Consider the following 18,963-nt stretch of genomic DNA (forward strand, 5'->3'; position numbering starts at 1 on the left):
GGGGGCAAAATTTTCTAGTTCTTACACGAGGAAGGCAAAAAGGACCTTTTCTATTGAAAGATTAAGGCTAAAAGCAATGATCGCTCCGAATAATTCTAATGGGCATTTCAGTGATTCAAGGAAGGCTGCATCACCGCCGTTATTATTACCATCCTTAGCATTTCTCTGTGCCCATACATTTAAAATATCTGGTGAAAGGAAGGGGGAAACCATATGTTGAAGGAGCTGCATCTCATTAGTACAGTATTATTTGCATCTGATTGGAGAAGAATGGTGTCTTCATTCGGAAACATATATAGTAGGATAGATAATTTATCGGCTGGTAAGTGTCAAGGTGTTTTTTCTTCCACTTTCAGCTTTTTAACCGGGTATCCTGCTTGGTCCAGGGGGCACAAAATACCCTACCCCAAGGCAGGCTGAGCCTCGCAGTCCTGGGTGCCTCCTCAGCTGTCACTTCCCTTTAGATCTGCTGATCGCATGGGCATGTGCTTTAGAAAGATTAATCATCTCTAAATGCTTTAATCAGCTAAAATGACTAATATGTGGTATGTATTTATCTGATAATATACCGGTTGCATTAATTCATTGGCGCATTTGAAAGGGGAAGATTTTCTTTTAAATCAGGGTTGTTAACCATTTACTATTTTAAAGGTACCGTGGGGATTTCTGAAGGGAACCGTTTTGCCAGGGACATCAGCAAACCTGGCACATTCCTTTGAACTTACGTATGGCATATATTGAGCCGGGAGGGAGAGAGATTCAAGGATTGAGGTTCAATAACTTTGGGAGTTTGCATGTATGAAAGATGTAGTGCGACACTGGAGAAATCTACCCACTGGTATTTCCCCCTGTAGTCAATACGGGCTATGATGGCTACGAAGCTAAAATTGCAAACAAGTATGAAATACGTGTAGTTCTAAACACTGGCCCTACGGTGGAAAACATGTAAAGACGCAACACGTTCAGCCTGTGTGCTCATGTTGCTGTGTGGGTCTGCATGTGCTGTCCTCTTTATAGGTGGCATTTACCAAAGGGGGGGGATAAGGGAGGCTGCTATCGCGTGATTAAACCTTCTAACATCTCTTAAGTATAAATCAGGGCAAGGCTCGCCCATCCGACACTCCTAGAGTTGGTTGTGAACGTCTGCCCAACAATTGCTGAACTTTCCAGGAGCCTAACGCAAGTCGAGCAGGTAGGGGCTTAGTAAAGGGAGCAGGGCAGGACAGAAATACTGAAATCTGCATTTTTCTTCCCGTTGCAGTTTTGTAAACATCAACAAATGATGAAACCTTCCACGGCAGAGACGCTTCATAAAGGGAGGATGTTGTGGATAATTCTTCTAAGCACAATTGCTCTAGCATGGACTACACCAATTCCCTTGATAGAGGACTCGGAGGAACTCGATGAGCCCTGCTTTGATCCATGTTACTGTGAAGTGAAGGAGAGCCTTTTCCATATACATTGCGACAACAAAGGATTTATAAATATTAGTCAGATAACAGAGTCGTGGTCGAGACCTTTTAAACTTTATCTGCAGAGGAATTCCATGAGGAAATTGTACACCAACAGTTTTCTTCACTTGAACAATGCTGTGTCCATTAACCTTGGGAACAATGCACTGCAGGACATTCAGACGGGGGCTTTTAACGGGCTCCGAGTTCTGAAGAGGTTGTATTTGCACGAAAACAAATTGGACATTTTCAGGAACGACACTTTCCTGGGTTTGGAAAGTCTGGAATATCTGCAGGCAGATTACAATGTCATTAAACGGATTGAAAGCGGGGCATTTCGAAACCTAAGTAAATTGAGGGTCCTTATCCTAAATGACAATCTTATCCCCATGCTTCCCACCAACTTATTTAAGTCTGTGTCCTTAACCCACTTGGACTTGCGCGGGAACCGGCTAAAAGTCCTGTCGTACCGTGGGATGTTGGACCATATTGGCAGGAGCCTGATGGAGATCCAGCTGGAGGAGAACCCGTGGAACTGTACGTGTGAGATCGTGCAGCTGAAGAGCTGGCTGGAGCGCATCCCCTACACCGCCCTGGTGGGGGACATCACCTGTGAGACCCCCTTCCACTTCCACGGGAAGGACCTGCGGGAAATCAAAAGAAGTAAGCTCTGCCCCATGCTGTCCGACTCCGAGGTGGAAGCCAGCCTGGGCATCCCTCAGCTGTCGTCCAGCAAGGAGAACGCGTGGCCTACGAAGCCTTCCTCCATGCTGTCCTCCTTCCATTTCACCGCTTCCTCTGTTGAGTACAAAACCTCCAATAAGCAGCCCAAACCCACCAAGCAGCCCAGGGCGCCCCGGCCTCCCCCGACATCCCGCGGCCTGTACCCTGGGCCCAACCAACCGCCCGTGGCTGCCTACCAGACCCGGCCCCCCATCCCCATCATCTGCCCGACCGGGTGCTCTTGCAGTTTGCACATCAACGACCTGGGCCTGACGGTCAACTGCAAGGAGCGAGGGTTTCACAACATCTCCGAGCTCCTGCCCAGGCCCTTGAACGCCAAGAAGCTGTACCTGAGCGGGAATTTGATCCAGAAAATCTACCGCTCCGATTTCTGGAATTTTTCCTCCTTGGATCTCTTACACCTGGGGAACAACCGGATCTCCTACGTGCAGGACGGGGCTTTTATCAACCTGCCGAATCTCAAGAGCCTGTACCTGAACGGCAACGACATCGAGCGGCTCACCCCGGGCATGTTCCGGGGCCTGCAGAGTTTGCATTACCTGTACTTCGAGTACAACCTGATCAGGGAAATCCAGCCGGCGGCCTTCAGCCTCATGCCCAACCTGAAGCTCCTCTTCCTCAACGACAACTTGCTCCGCACCTTGCCCACCGACGCCTTCGCCGGCACCTCCCTGGCCCGCCTCAACCTGCGCAACAACCATTTCTTGGCGCTGCCGGTGGCCGGGGTGTTGGAGCATCTCCACGCCATCGTCCAGATCGACCTCAAGCTCAACCCTTGGGACTGCACCTGCGAGCTGGTGCCCCTCAAGCAGTGGCTGGAGGCGCTCAGCTCCGTCAGCGTGGTGGGCGAGGTGCTCTGCGCCAGCCCCGAGCGCCTGGCCCGCCGCGACCTCCGCTCCCTGGAGCTGGCGGCTCTCTGCCCCGCCGCCCTCCGCCCCGCCGCCGCCGCCGCCGCCGCCGCCGCCGCCTCGCCCCCCGCCGCCCCTCCGCCGCCCGCCGCCACCGGCGCCGCCGCCTATGAGCTGCCGCCGGCCGCCGCCGCCGTGCCCCTCTCCGTCCTCATCCTCAGCCTCCTCGTCCTCTTTTTCTCCGCCGTGCTGGTCGCCGCCGGGCTTTTCGCGTTCGTGCTACGCCGTCGCCGGCGGAAGCTGCCGTTCCGCGGCCCGCGGGCGGAGGCGGCCGACCTGGGCGGCGTGCCGCTGCGCTGCCCGCGGCTCTTCGAGGAGGGCGGCGGCGGCGGCGGCGGCAGCGGCGGCGGCGGCGGCGGGGGGGGGGGGGAGCGCTCCCCGGAGAAGGCGCCCCCGGCGGGCCACGTCTACGACTACATCCCGCACCCGGTGACCCAGATGTGCAACAACCCCATCTACAAGCCGCGGGAGGAGGAGGAGGCGGCGGGCGGCGGCGGCGGCGGCGGCGTCGGGGAGGCGGCGGAGCTGCTGCGGGGCGGCGGCGAGCGCTTCGCCCACGCCGCCGCCGCCGCCGCCGCCGCCGCGCAGGAGCCGGGCACCAACTACCGCACCTTGCTGGAGAAGGAGCAGGAGTGGAGCCTGGCCGTTTCCAGCTCGCAGCTCAACACCATCGTCGCCGTCCATCCCCAGCACCCCGCGGGCGGCGGGCTGGCGGCGGGAGGCGGCGGCGGCGGGCTCGGGGGGGCGGCGGCGGCGGTGGCGGGAGGCGCCCCGCGGGACCGCGACCGCCCGCCGCCCTGCGCCGTGGGCTTCGTGGACTGCTTGTACGGCACCGTGCCCAAGCTGAAGGAACTGCACGTCCACCCCCCTGGCATGCAATACCCGGACCTCCAGCAGGACGCCAGGCTCAAAGAAACCCTTCTCTTCGCGGCCGGCAAGGGCTTCTCAGACCACCAAACCCCCACAAGCGAATACCTCGAGTTAAGGGCCAAACTCCAAACCAAGCCGGATTACCTCGAAGTCCTGGAGAAGACCACGTACCGGTTCTGACCGCCGCCCCGCCGCCCGCCCCGGCACCGCCGCATGCGAGTAGAGGATACAGCTGTGTGCTCTCCCCCGCCAGATGTGCGCGCTGCGGGGAAGGGCCGTTCTCAGATCATTAATCGATGAAGTGCCTTCGCAGACTTTTGCCAGCAGATGTTAATCAATCATTATTTTTTATACTGAAACTGAGACTTTGACTGTGCCATGTCTAAGGTATATTATTATTATTATTATTATTATCGGGGATCTTTGTATTGATCCTGATTAAGTAAATTCTGTGTGTGTCTCTCTCTCTTTTTTCTTTTTTTTTTTTTTCCTTTTTCTCTTATTTTCTTTATTGTTGGTTTGGTTGGGTTTTGGTTTTTTTTTTTTTTTGCGTTGCAGTAAACTTCCTTTATATTTTCCCTTGGAGGGGAGGGGGAGGGAAGATGGCATTTTGTGGCTTGCTTTCTTCTTGCCCATCATGGCACAGATTCTGTACATTTATTTAAAAAAAAAAAAAAAAATGCAAAGAAGCAAACGAGCGCAGTTTGCTGCATGCCTGGAAACTGCAAGAGGGAAGGGAGGGGAGGGTCTTGCTCGAATGTCTCACTCTTGTCTCTCTCCCTCCCTCGCACGCACACTCACCCTCACCCTCCCCGCCACCCCCGCCGCCAGCCCGGCCCCTCCGCGCAGCGCCCGCCGCCGCGCAGCGCGGGCGCGGGGGTCCCGCTGGCCGCGGAGGGGAATCCCGTGGGCTGGGGGAAGCCACCCGGAGCCGAGCAGCCCAAAGGATGTAACCACGTGGCGCACACACCTAGGGGATGCTCAGTGTCACTTCCTCATGACGCCATGGTTTTTTGGAGGACATCCGCACTTTTCCTAATAAAAGCAACATGCAAATATACAGAAAAAGGAAAAAAAACAAACAAAAAAAAACCAACAAAAAAAAGCTACTGGGCACTTATCACTAACAGCTTTGTAGGAAGCATTTTTAATGTTTTCTCTCATACACACATACACGCACACGCACACACACAAAGGTACAACAATGTGCATATATTTATTCTGTAATTTCAAGTGAATATAAATTGTAAAGGTAATGTTTAATCATTGTACAGTGATGCGTCTGGTATAGCTTTCCTAATAAAACGTTTTGAAAAAAAATGCATATATATATATATATACCCATATATATATATATAGGAATACAAAGCTTGAACCTGAAACTTCAGCTTCCCCCTACTGAGATTTCCTTCCCCCACCCTAACCCTGAGAGCTATTTTATTAATAACAGTTCAATGCACTGTGATGTTAACAGAGGAAAACCCTGTACAGCTTCTCTCGCCAAGATACCACCCGAGACTTTTAAAAATCCGATTTACAATCTGTATTCCCGCGTTGCACTGTACTTCTGGCGGTTCCCGTCTATTTAAAAACAGGCAGCAAAATTAAGACCGCGTCCTCGAGCGGCGTTTCTTGCAGGAGCAGAGGGAGGCATTGCTGCCGATGGTTCTCCTGTTCGCAGGAAATGCGAAGCGAGCAGTCAGAGGGGGGGTGGGAGGGGGAAATTAAAGCGCATTTCCATTTTGGAAAAGGGTGAAGCGATCTGGAAAAGGATCCCGACGGTTTCGGTCACTCGGCCTTCCTCCCCGCAGCCGGGGCGGCCCCGCTCCTGCTGCCCCGGCGCGGCCGTTTGCTCCCCGCTGAAACCGGAGCGAGACCAAAGACGATCGGATTTCCCTTCCCGGGAAGGTCCCGGTTGGTATCTTGGCCCCCCCCCCCCTTGCTATCTTGGCCCCGGCGGCCCCGGGCCGGGCCGGCGACGGTGGCGGTGGCGACGGTGGCGGCTCCCAGCGGCTCCGCGCGGCCGCCAGGTGGCGCCGCAGCTCCAGCGCTGGCGGCCGCGGCGGGAGCGCGGGGAGGCCCGGACGCCCCCGGCCCCGCTCCCGCTCCCGGCCCCGGCCCCGGCCCCGGCCCCGGCCCCGGCCCCCGCCCGCCCCGCTGAATGTACCCCCCGGGGCGCCTTATACCGGGGCAGGCGGGGCCGCGAAGGGGAGAGCTCGTAGCCGGGCGCCTGTGTCGCCGAGGCACTACCCTAAAGACCTTCAAATACAGAGTTTTATACAGAAATAGCAAATATATCTATAAATATCATTTGTCTTAACGGATCGGCGGTAACGGTGATTTATCGAGGTGAATTGCGATTATTTTTTTTTTCCCACTGCGTTAAAAAGGTGTTCCCCCAGCGCATGTCCTCGGGTGGTTGTTAGGGGACTAAGGATCTCTGTTCCCTTCCTGGAGCGGGGCAGAGGCTGTCGGAGCACACAGCGTGCGTGCTGTCACCTCAGACCCAGCTATCCTTCCTTCCTCTTGGGGAACAACTTGATTTCACCCAGCACAATGCGTTTTAATGGAGATAAAACCATGAATACTTGTTTTCACCCCAAGCGTCGCTATTTATGGCTTCAGCGAGTATGCTTATTGCAGGCTTTTTTTGTCAGTCTGTCTTGGAGAGGTATCTGGGTGCGACAAAAGTAATTTCCTCGGCCTTGGTAGTAGCTGTATGTGTTTTGAGATGGAGGGACAGCTCCAAATGTCTGTAAATCTAGCATCAGCTCCATATTATTGGTCAAAATATTATGCGTTTGAAGTTCCCAGATCCCTCCGTTGAGTCGACAGTGTTTTATTACTACTGCCTTCAGCTCTAATCCGTTGGGGTTTGTTCATTTGGGTTTTTTTTTTAATGGATAGTAGAAGAGCATGCACGTGCTAAAAGTAATAAACATCAAAGTGCAAAGGCCAGATCCTTCTTACGATAATTGTAATAATTACATTGATAAGACTACATGCAAGTAATGCGTGGAGCTATATAAATCAGGTTAAAGTACAACCCCTAGTGAGAGTGGTGCTGTATACATTTGGCAATGTCATCAAACCCCCAAGTGTTCATACTTGTATCCATATATAGTAAAGCCAGTTGCAAATAATGTTTATATTTTAATTAAACTGCAGAAAGGCAAGAGAATTTCAACATAACTATAGGTAGTAATCTCACTCGTGAATGGTGAGGAAATCTATTTATTCAGTGGAAATAAATTTGTTCTATGAGAATGGAATTTTGTATTAAAAGAGATAATTTTTGGCTTACGTTGAGTTATTTTTCTTTCCTTGTGTAGGAAACTTCCTCTTCCATGTGTACTGGGATCATTTGGGGATGATTCGCCCTGGAAGTGTTGACAATATTTAACTGTGCTATCTAATGTGTGTTATGATGACTTCTATTTCGCTATTTCATTGTGTTGAGCTGAGGCTGAGTGGGTGGCAGCATTACTTTCCACTGCAGGAAACAAAAGTGGATCCATCATCTCTGATCTGTGACGGGCGACTCTTTACATGCTTCAACCTGGGTTACTCCTGATTAATAGGGAGTATTAATGATAATTATATCATTATCAGCAGTATTATTGGTAGCGCTAATAATATTGGGAAGGAATCAAATAAAGTCAAATGATCTGCATTTACACTGGAGCTGTTTGATGGGATACTATTTTAAATAAATAAATATTTTTTTAGCTTATTTCATTATTGTACAACAAGTAGCTCGTATCGGCTTCAGCAGTTCAGCTTGTGGCAGTGCTCAGAACCTGGCAGCAAATCTTTCATCATGTGTTTGGTTTATTCACTCCTTGATCATATTGAAATTCTTCCTACAGGTGGAAAAGAAAAAAAGGCCAGGTAAGTCCCAGTCGTAGCCGGTAATGACTGCATACAAGAAAATAGAAAGGATAATAACGGTGCTCAATTATCAGTGCTCTTCCCTATTTCCTGGATATTGTCATTGATGTCACCATCATATTCTACCTGGGTTAAAAGATTTGTTTGAGACTTGGAAATTGCTTCATGGATCTCTTGACTGTGTCAATAGGGAGAGAAAGATGTTAATTTTTATGGTATGAAGAATAATCTGACTTCTGGAAAGCGATCCATCTCTGAACATCTATCGCAGCAAGCCAAGACCTGTACTGCTCCAGTCAGGCGAATATTACAGACAGGTCATTTATTATGAGATTCAGTGGACGTGAGTTAAGCTGTGGTAGCTCAAGATTTTGACAGAGACCTTTCCAGACAAAACCACTTTTGAGCACGTCATCACAGATGATGTGGTTTTAAGCTAGAAATGTGCAGTTATGTTCAACTTCTGTTCTCTGCTGTAAACTTCTACAGCAACAGGACAGAGAGGTCTCTACAAAACGTCAATATGCAATGCTCTACGTTTCTGAAGCACTAATGTGAGCAAGCAGTAGCTCGTGAGTGCTATGCTACTTCTACTTTGTTCAAGTACCTACTTCACATGAACTGTTCGCACGAATAAGGCATAATGAATTGGCTTTAGGTATAACAGAAATGTTCAGGTGAAAAAAGTGTGTAGAATTTGGCCGTAAGTTTGGAAGTTCATTGCTTAGCTACATTACTCAACCAAAGGGTATGACTTCTGGCGATGCTCCAGCCACTTAGGTGTGAACTTGTTCCAGAATTGCACTTCTTCCAAAGGCATTTGCTTTTACAACGTGGATTTATGTACACTTGGAAATCAAGCTGCTGCACATTGCATATTCCTATTTTCCGAGTTTCCAAGACTAGATTCTAAATCTGACTTCCTCGTAACTGAGTTTCGCAGTGATTTTATGTATGGGTTATACAGTACAATGCAGTTTTTTCCATAGGAGAAATGTAGAGTAAATTCACCCAATATGTAGTTTCACAACTTCTTCATACTAACAACAGCTCTTTGTACAAAAATGCACTATTTTTTAATACTTTGTAATGCTGATGTGAGTGGAAATACATCTTTTTTTCTCAATTCTTGAAACATTTCTGTTTTATTTGGGCAAGTGTAGCTATGCCACAATTTGAAGCCTGTTTGAGCTAGTGGAAGAAGTGGAATGCGCTTGGAACAAACCCTTGTGTGGGTACAGACTGGAGGCCTAATTCTGCTCCTTTGAAGCCAGCGATGAAATACCACATTAATGCTCAGTTTTAGTCAACAGACTTGAATGAAGAGCGAAGTCTGATCTCAGAAAATTACAATGTATATCAAGTGGATTCAAGTATTTTGAGACAAGTACTCCATGTGACTATTTCAGAATAAAATGAGTAACAGTATAGAGAAAATGGTTGTGCTATCAATTGAGTAATTTTTCTGATTGACCTCATTCACAAATTAACCAAACAATATTTACCGCTTTTTATTTTAAAATAAGAGCATTCGGATAAAGACAAATATGAGTGCGCCTCAGCAGATTGAAGAAACGTGGAAATTGGTACCAGAGTTTAGACCTAATGTCATAGGTAACCAACTAGCCAACAAGATTATTAATGTAACAATTGCAAATTATGTGGAAATTCTTTAGTAGTATGATCTTTTTCTTTAAAAGCAAGAATATTCACAGGCACTGACAACTGTGTTTCGTATCATTTTTTAAAAATGTCTTTTGCTTGATCCTTATAGTTTCCCACTTTTATGTACTTCTATTTTCATTTTTGTTTAGGTTGTTGGAGGAGTTAGAGAGGTTACTGGTGAAAGCATTAGCTTTGCTACACATGGCTACTGGGGTGAGACTTGTAGGTTATCTTTGATCACTGTGAAAGTATTTGGAAACACTCCCCTGTGGTGGCATTTTCTCTGTTAAATTGGTTGATATTGTGGTGGTTTTCAGAACAGTGTCAGATGGCTCATTTTTGTGGAAAAATGACGGGAGAAGGCTCGAAGGAGCGGAGCCACTGGCCTTGCTATAGGAATTCCCTGTCCCACAGGCGTACTGGGTAGTATCTGTGTAGTGGATGTTGCATCAGTCTTTAGATTTTTGAATGTTAAGGATGTCAGTCTTAAGTGTGGGGTTATTTTTAGACGTTATGAAGAAGTATGTATATGCAATACTAAGATGTTGGGTGCCTTAAAAAGAATAGATAATAATAGAGGGCATAGCACAATATAAAATATTAATAACTCAGTCATATGTCATGTACTGAATCTTTAATGTCCATTTACTTTTTCTAACATCTTTATTTTTCTACTAGAATTTTCTAAATCTCTCAACAATATCCTGTATATTCTATGAATTCTGAAGAAATATTTTAGGTTAGCCAAGCATCGAATCTCTCCGTATTTGGGAACACAAACAAATACCACTAACTGTGGAGGAATATTCCTGTCCATGGCATGTGGCATGGCAATTTGGCATGTTGTTGTAGCACTGTGCCAGTAAGGGAGGTTCTCTGTAGCGATGAGATTTTGCAGTAGGGCTTGAATAATTTCAAGCAGGAGTTCCTGAATTGTGATAAATCACTGCTGGACTGGCACAGACGTGAGACGTGCTGCTGCTTCTGATGGCACTGCCATCCCTTCTGCTGATGGTGGGACCTGGCACCATTGCTGGTGGGGGCTCCTGTAACATTAATTCTAAAAAAACCCAAACAAACCAACAAGGAAAAGCAGAAGAAAGGTTTGGGAGTCTTTATCCTACAGGGACCATCTCATCTGAAGTTAATGACTTTCCCCAAATGTTAAAGTGCATTAGTATACTGATTGTGGGAAAGTGGGTTTTTTTTTTCTTGCTTTCCTCAGCTTTACGTTGCTTTTCTGGAGACAGTAGCTGATTTACATGTTAAAGAACTGTAGGAATGTATTTGTTAATATTTTTGCAGACCATACTTGTTTAAAACGAAGTCAGTCTATCACAACAGTAACTATCCTGAACTGAGATGAGTTTTCTAGAAAGCTACGTAAACCTTTGGTTTTGTACTTGGTCTCTAAGTTATTATATGTGTATATATATATAAAATGTCCGTTATCTGAATAATCCTTGAATCGAAGTCTGTCATTGAACTTTGGATGCTTTGGCTTTGCAGATCAAGGCAATTAACGGGGTTTCTTTTTGTTCCATGATTGTTTGGTTTGATTTTATTCAGAGTATGACTGGAGAGAGGAAAACATGGCAGTGTGAAAATTCTCATCAAACAATCCTTTTTAATAGGACTTTCAAATTTAATTCTTTCTTTTCTTTTCTTTGGAGCATGAAGGAGCTATGCTCAAAAGAGCGTAGGAATGGCCACTCAGGCTTAGAGTTGAAATGTATTCACTCTGCTGTGCCCTTTCGTTCCTGAGAGTGCCCAGGACAGTCTGACTCAAAGGACGATGTAAGAAATTCCCATTAGTGAGATTACAGGGTCGGATGTGGCCAGCTAATCTGCTCCACCATTAGCTCTCACCCTGAGTAATCAGGTACCTGGGGTACTATACCACTGGAGGTACCGGTCCGATGGGCACAGGGAGCAGGGGAGTGCTGAGCACTTAGACAAATCATGTTGTAGTGTTTCGGTGAAAGAATAACTTTAAAAAACTGGATGTCAGTAATGGATGCTGGCCGTTTAAAAGTTTGTCTCTGTGTTCTTTAGAAAACTCATCTGGAGTTTCTCTGGTGCTGTTAAACTGCCATGCAAGGGCACATCTGATCAGTCTGCATCAAAGCACTGCTGAAAAAGATGTATAGCTAATGCATTCTTCTTAATTAGAGAGCGTCATTTCTTGTGGCATCACTTCTGTTATGTTTTCTTGCAGTGACCCAAAAACCTGGCTGCTTTGGAAAGTGGATAGTATTGGCAAGCAAAGAAATATGGCAAGTAAAGGTATTTTTTAGATCCAGTTTATGTTAGTGTTTTCTTCAAAGAAAGGGCAAGTCATAGCTATCGGCTCCTCGTTCTGCAGCCCTCACTGAGAATAAGTAAAGGCATTGATTAAAGCAAAGAGTCAGTCATCGTTCAAGCCGTGTTTAATTCTCCCCTTCCGTTTTAAACCAACAAAGTAAGAAATGTGGGTGTATCTAATTTATATATAAATATATATATATATATTCCTCCTGTGAACAATGAGGGGCCATGATACTACAGCCAGCGATGCTGATGGAAGGAATGGCATTGGCATTGCTGGGAGATGGGTTAAGTTGTGACAAGCGGGAACTGTGCCAAGGCTAACAAAGCGAATGGCACCTGCAAGTCAAGCGTCTCGCTGGGTTAGAGACAGTCAATAACGACATGCAATTCTTGTTGAAACCTCTCTTTTTAGAGCAGGTAAACAAATATCTCACAGAATTCTATTTTCCCTGCATTTGGCCCAAGTTCTCAACCAGCCTCCAGCTTGTTGGCATTCTCAGCGTTGCTTTTACCTATCTGCATGCACAGATATTCATTTGGCTGACAATGAGTTATAACACCTCGGTTTGCACATTGACAACGTGCATGAAATGGAGACCAATTGAAAATATGGTTATCTTTGTTGGGTTTTTCTATAGAGTGGTGTTTTGCACCTCAAGACTTCATTCTGTAAGATGTATCGACTGGATTGCCTACCTGTAACTCAGCTTTGTAAGCAGCCTCCCGAGGTTAGCCGTGGTGGTATTACATGCCTTGTGCTTTGCCAGCCCCTACAAGCCAGCCAAAGTCTGTTAAAGCCTTCAGAGCACAAAACACTGATAAGATGGATCTCTAACAGGTACGCATCAGGGATAAAGTGGAGATGTTCCATCTGCAACAACCTAAAATGAGTTGCTGTTAAAGCAGTAGTAACTGCCTACTGTGTCGTAACTTCTACTGGAACAGGGCGGCTAATGTATGCGATGGAAATGCTGATACTAAGTATGTACAGTATATACATATATACTGTGTGTACATGTAGATGTGTATACATGTATATGCTAGCATGTTGAAGTGTAGAAGTCGATTTTTGGAAAGTTCTGGGAGATTCAGGGATATGGCTTGCTTTGAACCGTTATTAAAAATATGGGCATTTTGGTTATGAAGCTAAAAATAGATACATTAAGACCTACATTCTCAATGTAGGTCAGCGGAGGCACTTCTCAGACATATTAGCATTTTGGACACTTAATCTTAGCAGCATATTGCATCTCCTAGAATAGGTTAGTAGAGGCAATGCAGGAGAAATTGCTGCATCTGAAGTCATTCAGAAAGGTTGCCAAGTTTCTCAGGAACCAGAATGGCAGAATAATGAGTATTATATTTAATTCGGGATGGAAAGGCAACCGTGGGGAGTTCAGCAGAGGCAACTCAGATCGTCTTGGCTCTGTGGGGGAGGGAGAATTTATAACTATAGCTAGCTAAAAAGAAGCAAGCTGTGTGTGCATTTGTGTGTATATATATATATTTATATATATGTATATACAAATCTGTGTATGTGTATATAACACTGTGTGTATATATGTATGTATGTATATGCCTATTAATGTATGATATGTGTATCTATAGATATGTATACATTTATATAAATTTATATTTCTCTATATAAATATTCACGCAACAATGGGAAATAACATTTCAACAGTGTGTCCTTTTCTTTAAAACCCAACAAAAAGCTGCTTCCATTAATATCACATTGGCACAAATGTCTTGTATAATGTCTTAAGTTATCTTTTCTGTGTCGAAAGGAGTGTCACTTAGTGGCTGAGCACAAGCCTGGGAGGTTTTTACTATTCCAGAGGACTCCGAGTAAGTCACTAGCTGCTCCACAGCTGTTCTACTGTTGTGAAATAAAGTGGTGGCCAAAATGACTCAGGGCTGGTTTGAAAGGCAAAGGAAGGTGGTTGGTGACTGTTTGTGCTTTGGAAATCTCTGTCATGCTCACAGAGTTTTGATGGTGAAATAGGCGCAGCAGTAATTATTCTGGTTGCTGTTAATGTCTCAGCTAATGCTAACGGCTTCTGAACAGAGGGAAGAAAAAAAAAAAAGATGAATTTCCTGCTTTAGAGTAAGTTATCTGGAGGCTGATTACTTTGACTCAGTGATGTATGGATTTCCATTTAGGGTTAGGATTTTAGGCTGTAAATCAAGAATCTTAGCTCAGTGAATGTCTAGTTCAGGATGTGTCTTTTATGTTATAATTGATTTTAAATAATTTCACTTCATCATCAGAACAAGCTATACCTTAATTCATGATAAGCTCAAAGAATTTCTCAGCTGGAAACCCAGTCCTATCAGGGTGAATTTTGCACTTGACTTCAGTGGGGTTGAATCAGATCAGAGTGTTTCATTAAGCGCTGACATTGAAACAATCTTGTAGTTGTGCAACTATTAATTAAAATTGTAATTTTGTAATAAAAGCGAGCCTAAAAATGACTTACTAGTTACGTATTCTATGATTATAGCATCTTTCTATCGATAAGACCTTTACGCAGTTGCTGGGTATTGGCAAGGGTTTTGATTTTGCGCTGCTGATCGTTACTCTGAGCTTTGCCCCCGATTTGAGCTGGAACCGGCTCAGCCCCTGGAATAACGCGTGATAATACGCTGCAGTTCAAAGGAAAAGCTGCAAAGTAATGATCTCCGTCAGCATCCCCTAAGCCGCCTGCCCTGAATGATTGCTGATCGCTGAATTGCCACATGTGTTGTGCTGGAATAAATGTAGGTCACGGTAACGTGGATTTGTCGTGATGATTTTGGCTCCCGGGCGGCAGAGCCCGTGTCCGCCTCTGACCGCGTGCGGGGACAGGCACAACATGCTCGGGGTTGGTGCCGCTGCCCAGAAACGTCTTTCCGCCTCCAACACCGAACAGGCCTACGCTTTCATGGTTATTAGAGCCGCGTGGATCTGTCATGCTGCCAATCTGCCATCGTTTGCAAACCGTAATGTGATTAGAAAAGGGGGAGAATGGATTATTTCTTTCTAAGCCCTTTGCTTCCTTTAAGGCAGAAGACAAACAAACATGAAATAATCATGGAAATCAAAATAAGTACCCAGTGGCTTAAAACATATGATATTGAGTGAAATATTTCTTTTAAGCTTCCTGATTATGCTTTGCCTTATTATTTCATCTGGCGGAAATAAGCACCTTATGGGAAAGTGCTTCCCAATCTCTTTTGCATGAATGTTACAGTGAAACTTTCTGTGATATATAGCTGCCTGTTCAAGAAAATAGGTCATTTCCATACAAATGTCATATTTTTATGCAGAAAATATGCTGAATTCATATACTATCTTCTAGTTAAAGCAATCCTTTTGCTGTTTTTGTGATTTCAGCATATTTGCCTGAATGAAGACAACCGGAAGGGGAGCAGAAAAAAATGATTATTTTTTAATTAACTCATGCAGGCCTAATGTCAGGCTAATCACTTGAATAGAGTGTCTCTGGGGCACACACAGGAACATCATCTTCAAATGGCTAATTTTTTTCAGCAAGAAGGATCAGAATTTGAGCACAGTGTAGCACAAAGCTCAGAGGGCTGCTGCTTTGCTGAGCATCTGGAGACTTTGGGAAATAAATTTTTCTGATGTCACTTGTTAAAGAAGATGCCTAGATGTCCATATCCTCAGGGAAGCAGCCATTCACACAAGAAGCCCACAAACTGAAGCCAGTAAAGGAATGATGAAGTTTGCAAATGTCCTCATACTCTGTAGCAATCTCTTCCTCGCAGGATGAATTTAATCTATAATGAACCTGGCCTACTTGCACTATTGCTCTAAAGAAACAATAAACCAACCCTGCCTTCTATACAGTTGAATTTTGCCATGCCACTTTATATTTAGGAAAGGAAGAGTGTGGTTTGAGGATCGGACATACAAAATCACGTTGTTGCTATAGGTAGACATCCAAAGAAATTACATGACCTAAAGCACGTAGGTGCCTAAGGCTCCACTGGCATAAATCATTGCTGCTCCATTGCTCTCAGCACAGCAGTGCTCGTATCCCTGCACTGGTGAGGTGATTCAAAGATTTTTGGTACCCGCTGGTGTAGCAGTTTCTCTGGAGGGCTTTCCATGCAGCCATTAGTATTTAGTTAAATAAGTTTAAAAATGAAGATGAATAAGCCCAGCTTCTCAGGTAGTGTGAGCTGGCGTCAGCCCAGCGAAGTGCTTGGGCTACTCGGTGCTGGTGGGGAGCTTGAGCCTGTACATGGAAATCTTCTCCCTTTTCACCCAGCCGGTGATTTTCTTCCCGTGGGATGCAAAAAGCTGAAGCCATTGCTATGTGATGATCTTCGGCGGCGCCTGTATCGCCTGGCCCGTGGATGGGCTGTTAACTCACAAGGACGAGGGTTCCCCAGGCTCCTATCCAACTTCTGCACGAGCTTCTACGCCCACCTAAAACCTGCTCCTGTCCTTGTGTGTTGAAAAAAAAACCCAAACCAGGCAAACACAAATTCCCTAAGAAAAACTCCCTTTACCAAATCCTGTTTAAACCAATGCTTAAAGTAATTGCTAAGTGAAAAGGACAGTGGCACTCTACTAGAATACACTATGAATTTACAGGAATTAGGCTCCTACAATTCATGTGAAAACAAGACGTCTCAAAGGCCGTTCCAAAGAATCATTATCTGTTGTAAAGCACTTAGTGACTGAGCAGCTTTGGAGCTGAGGACTGATGTTAACAAAAAAGAACCAAAAAAAAAAAAAAAGGTATAATATTAGATGTGGCTCTTCGGATGCAGTGGCTGAGCTCGCGAAGCTGCAGTTGTGATGGTTATAAAGGAAGGCAATGAGCAGAGACAGCAGCCGTCAGGGAAGCTGTAGCAGTTTTATGGCCAGGACAGAGCACAAAGATACTCTCGTTATGACTATTGCCGGCATTTAGATGGGAACGTCTGCTTATTCTTTCGTGGTGTCTCTCCCGAGCCGTGAGGCACTCCCTTGCTGTTCAGCCTCTCCCCAAATTTTGCACTCCCTGTCCATGGAGGTCATGTTTACAGAAGGCGTGTAATCCTGGAGAGCAGCAGCCTTTGGTTCGAAACACCGTCCTGAATCAGCAAAGCTCGACTCAAAGGCAGCAGCGCCCTATAGCTTATGGGTAAGCAGGTGATAAGCGCTTTCCTCAACGGGGACCTGAAATTTCACTGCTTTATTGCTGAAGATGTGGTAAAGTCCTATAAAAGAAAATTGTATAAAGATAAAAAAAGTTAAAATAGAGATATTTTCAAGGTAATAATAATGATAAAGCTCTATATAATACATTTTATTAACAAATAAGCAAGTACTGACCGCCAAGGGCTTGTCTGGAATATGAGAGACACCTACCAATTTTTCCTCTGACAAAGTCTTTATTTTTCCTCCTCTTCCCTCTGTAAATCATTTTGGTACAGACTCATCCTACTTTAATGAGATGCCATTTGTTCCCCAAGTAGCATATAGGAAAGGAAAGTGATCTTAAGAGGTTCGCATCTTAAGCAGAGCAAAACATTCCCGGGAAGAGGTCTATCCCATGCATTAATCTTACCTGGAGCTTTGGGTGATTGTGTTCTATCTAAACATTTAGATATTTAAACTTAGTTAGAAATTAACTGGAACTAAGCTTCTGTTCCCAATTTCCTATCTCCATGGGGAAGATAGCAAAAATTTCCTATATCTCATAAAAATATTATGAGAATACTGTGTGTTATTAGATGTCCGGATACTCTATTTAATGGAACATTGCATATATAAAAAATGGAAAAAGTGTATTACTAGTATTTCTTTCTGTAGTGAAGGGATTTTAAGAATTATGTAAAAATTAAACAAGAATTTGAGTTATTATTATCAAAATAATTATTAACTTATCAAAATACTGAGCTATGGTAATAAATCACTGACAGCTCTGGATATTCAGGTGACAGTGTTAGGCTCTGATGGAAAAGGATTAAGTTCTGAACAGTTAAGATAGTGATTTAGTTGCTGAAGATTTTTCATCTTCAAAAATTTTAACTGAAGAATGTCTGCTTTTAATTGGAAAACAAAATCCTCAAACTGAGTTTTTTATGATTATTTGGTAGCTGAAAAAAATGTGACTCCTTGAATGTTGCTGCAAACCAAAATCTTTTCAACATTGTTCTCAAGAAAACACATTTTTCAGCTAAAGAAAACTCCTTTTTGAAGCATAGAGGAGCTTTCTGCAAATAATACTAATTTAGAAGAAAACATGTTTTAACAAGACTTTCTACTAGTAGAAGTAGAGCAATTTTTTTCCTCTTTTATTACAAAAAACATGCTAATTTTAATATGCTTTGGTTCATGTAAATTTTGTTTGTAGGGAAGAACAGTATCTTTAATCTTGCTGGTATTATGGAGGAAAAAACACTCAGACATAAGCAGGTTTTGTTACCTGTGCTCAAAACCTTTGTCTACCTGTATCAATTTTCCTAATAAAAGATATTACGTTCTATATGTATATTGTATAGAACATATTCTATATGTTCTATAACTTCAGTAGCTGACTACTTTAAAGAAGAAATAAAGGATGGCTAATAAATAAAGAAGTATTGAAGGAAAGAATAACAGAAGTATTGCTGGCAAAGGGCTTAAAGTTCCAAAACTGGGCTTCCATTGCCAAGAAGCGTGGGCGTAATCAGCCGGGGCTTGTGACTGCGTAATCCTTTTGAATGAATAGCAGACAATTTACTCACTTCTGTTATTACATTATTCCAAACGCAAACTACGACTGAGTTCATAATTTTTGTTGCTGTCCACCTTGTCATTACTAAAAGTAACGGTTCAGGGAAAATGAAAGAGTGCAAATAGTAGAACCTCGAAAAAATTGCAATTACTTTGCTTTTCCAGTGATGTGCAGCACTAAAACCAAAAGTTATACTATCTGTATCCAAATTAATGAAGTAACAGTAAGATTGAATGCTCAGTTACGGAGAGAGGAAGGGGAAAAATGTCCAAACATGTTTCTTTACTTGGCATGCTAGCATTCATCTGGGTATGGGCAGGTCCTTGACTGCTGGGACTGGTTAACACCAGAAATAAGATGATTTTTCTGAAGTTTGACTCTTTTACAGATCCCTTTTTTTCCACA

General features: G+C 44.5%; 1 protein-coding gene across 1 annotated transcript; it reads left to right on the forward strand.

Annotated features, from left to right (window-relative positions):
- Nucleotides 1-1,279: 1,279 nt before the first annotated feature.
- On the forward strand, nt 1,280-4,153 carry SLITRK3 (SLIT and NTRK like family member 3). The gene has a single exon (XM_050902758.1). The coding sequence runs from the start codon at nt 1,280-1,282 to the stop codon at nt 4,151-4,153; it is 2,874 nt and encodes a 957-aa protein (XP_050758715.1).
- Nucleotides 4,154-18,963: the final 14,810 nt, after the last annotated feature.

This window comes from Gymnogyps californianus, chromosome 10, assembly GCF_018139145.2.
Source record: "Gymnogyps californianus isolate 813 chromosome 10, ASM1813914v2, whole genome shotgun sequence".
Classification (NCBI taxonomy): Eukaryota; Metazoa; Chordata; class Aves; order Accipitriformes; family Cathartidae; genus Gymnogyps; species Gymnogyps californianus.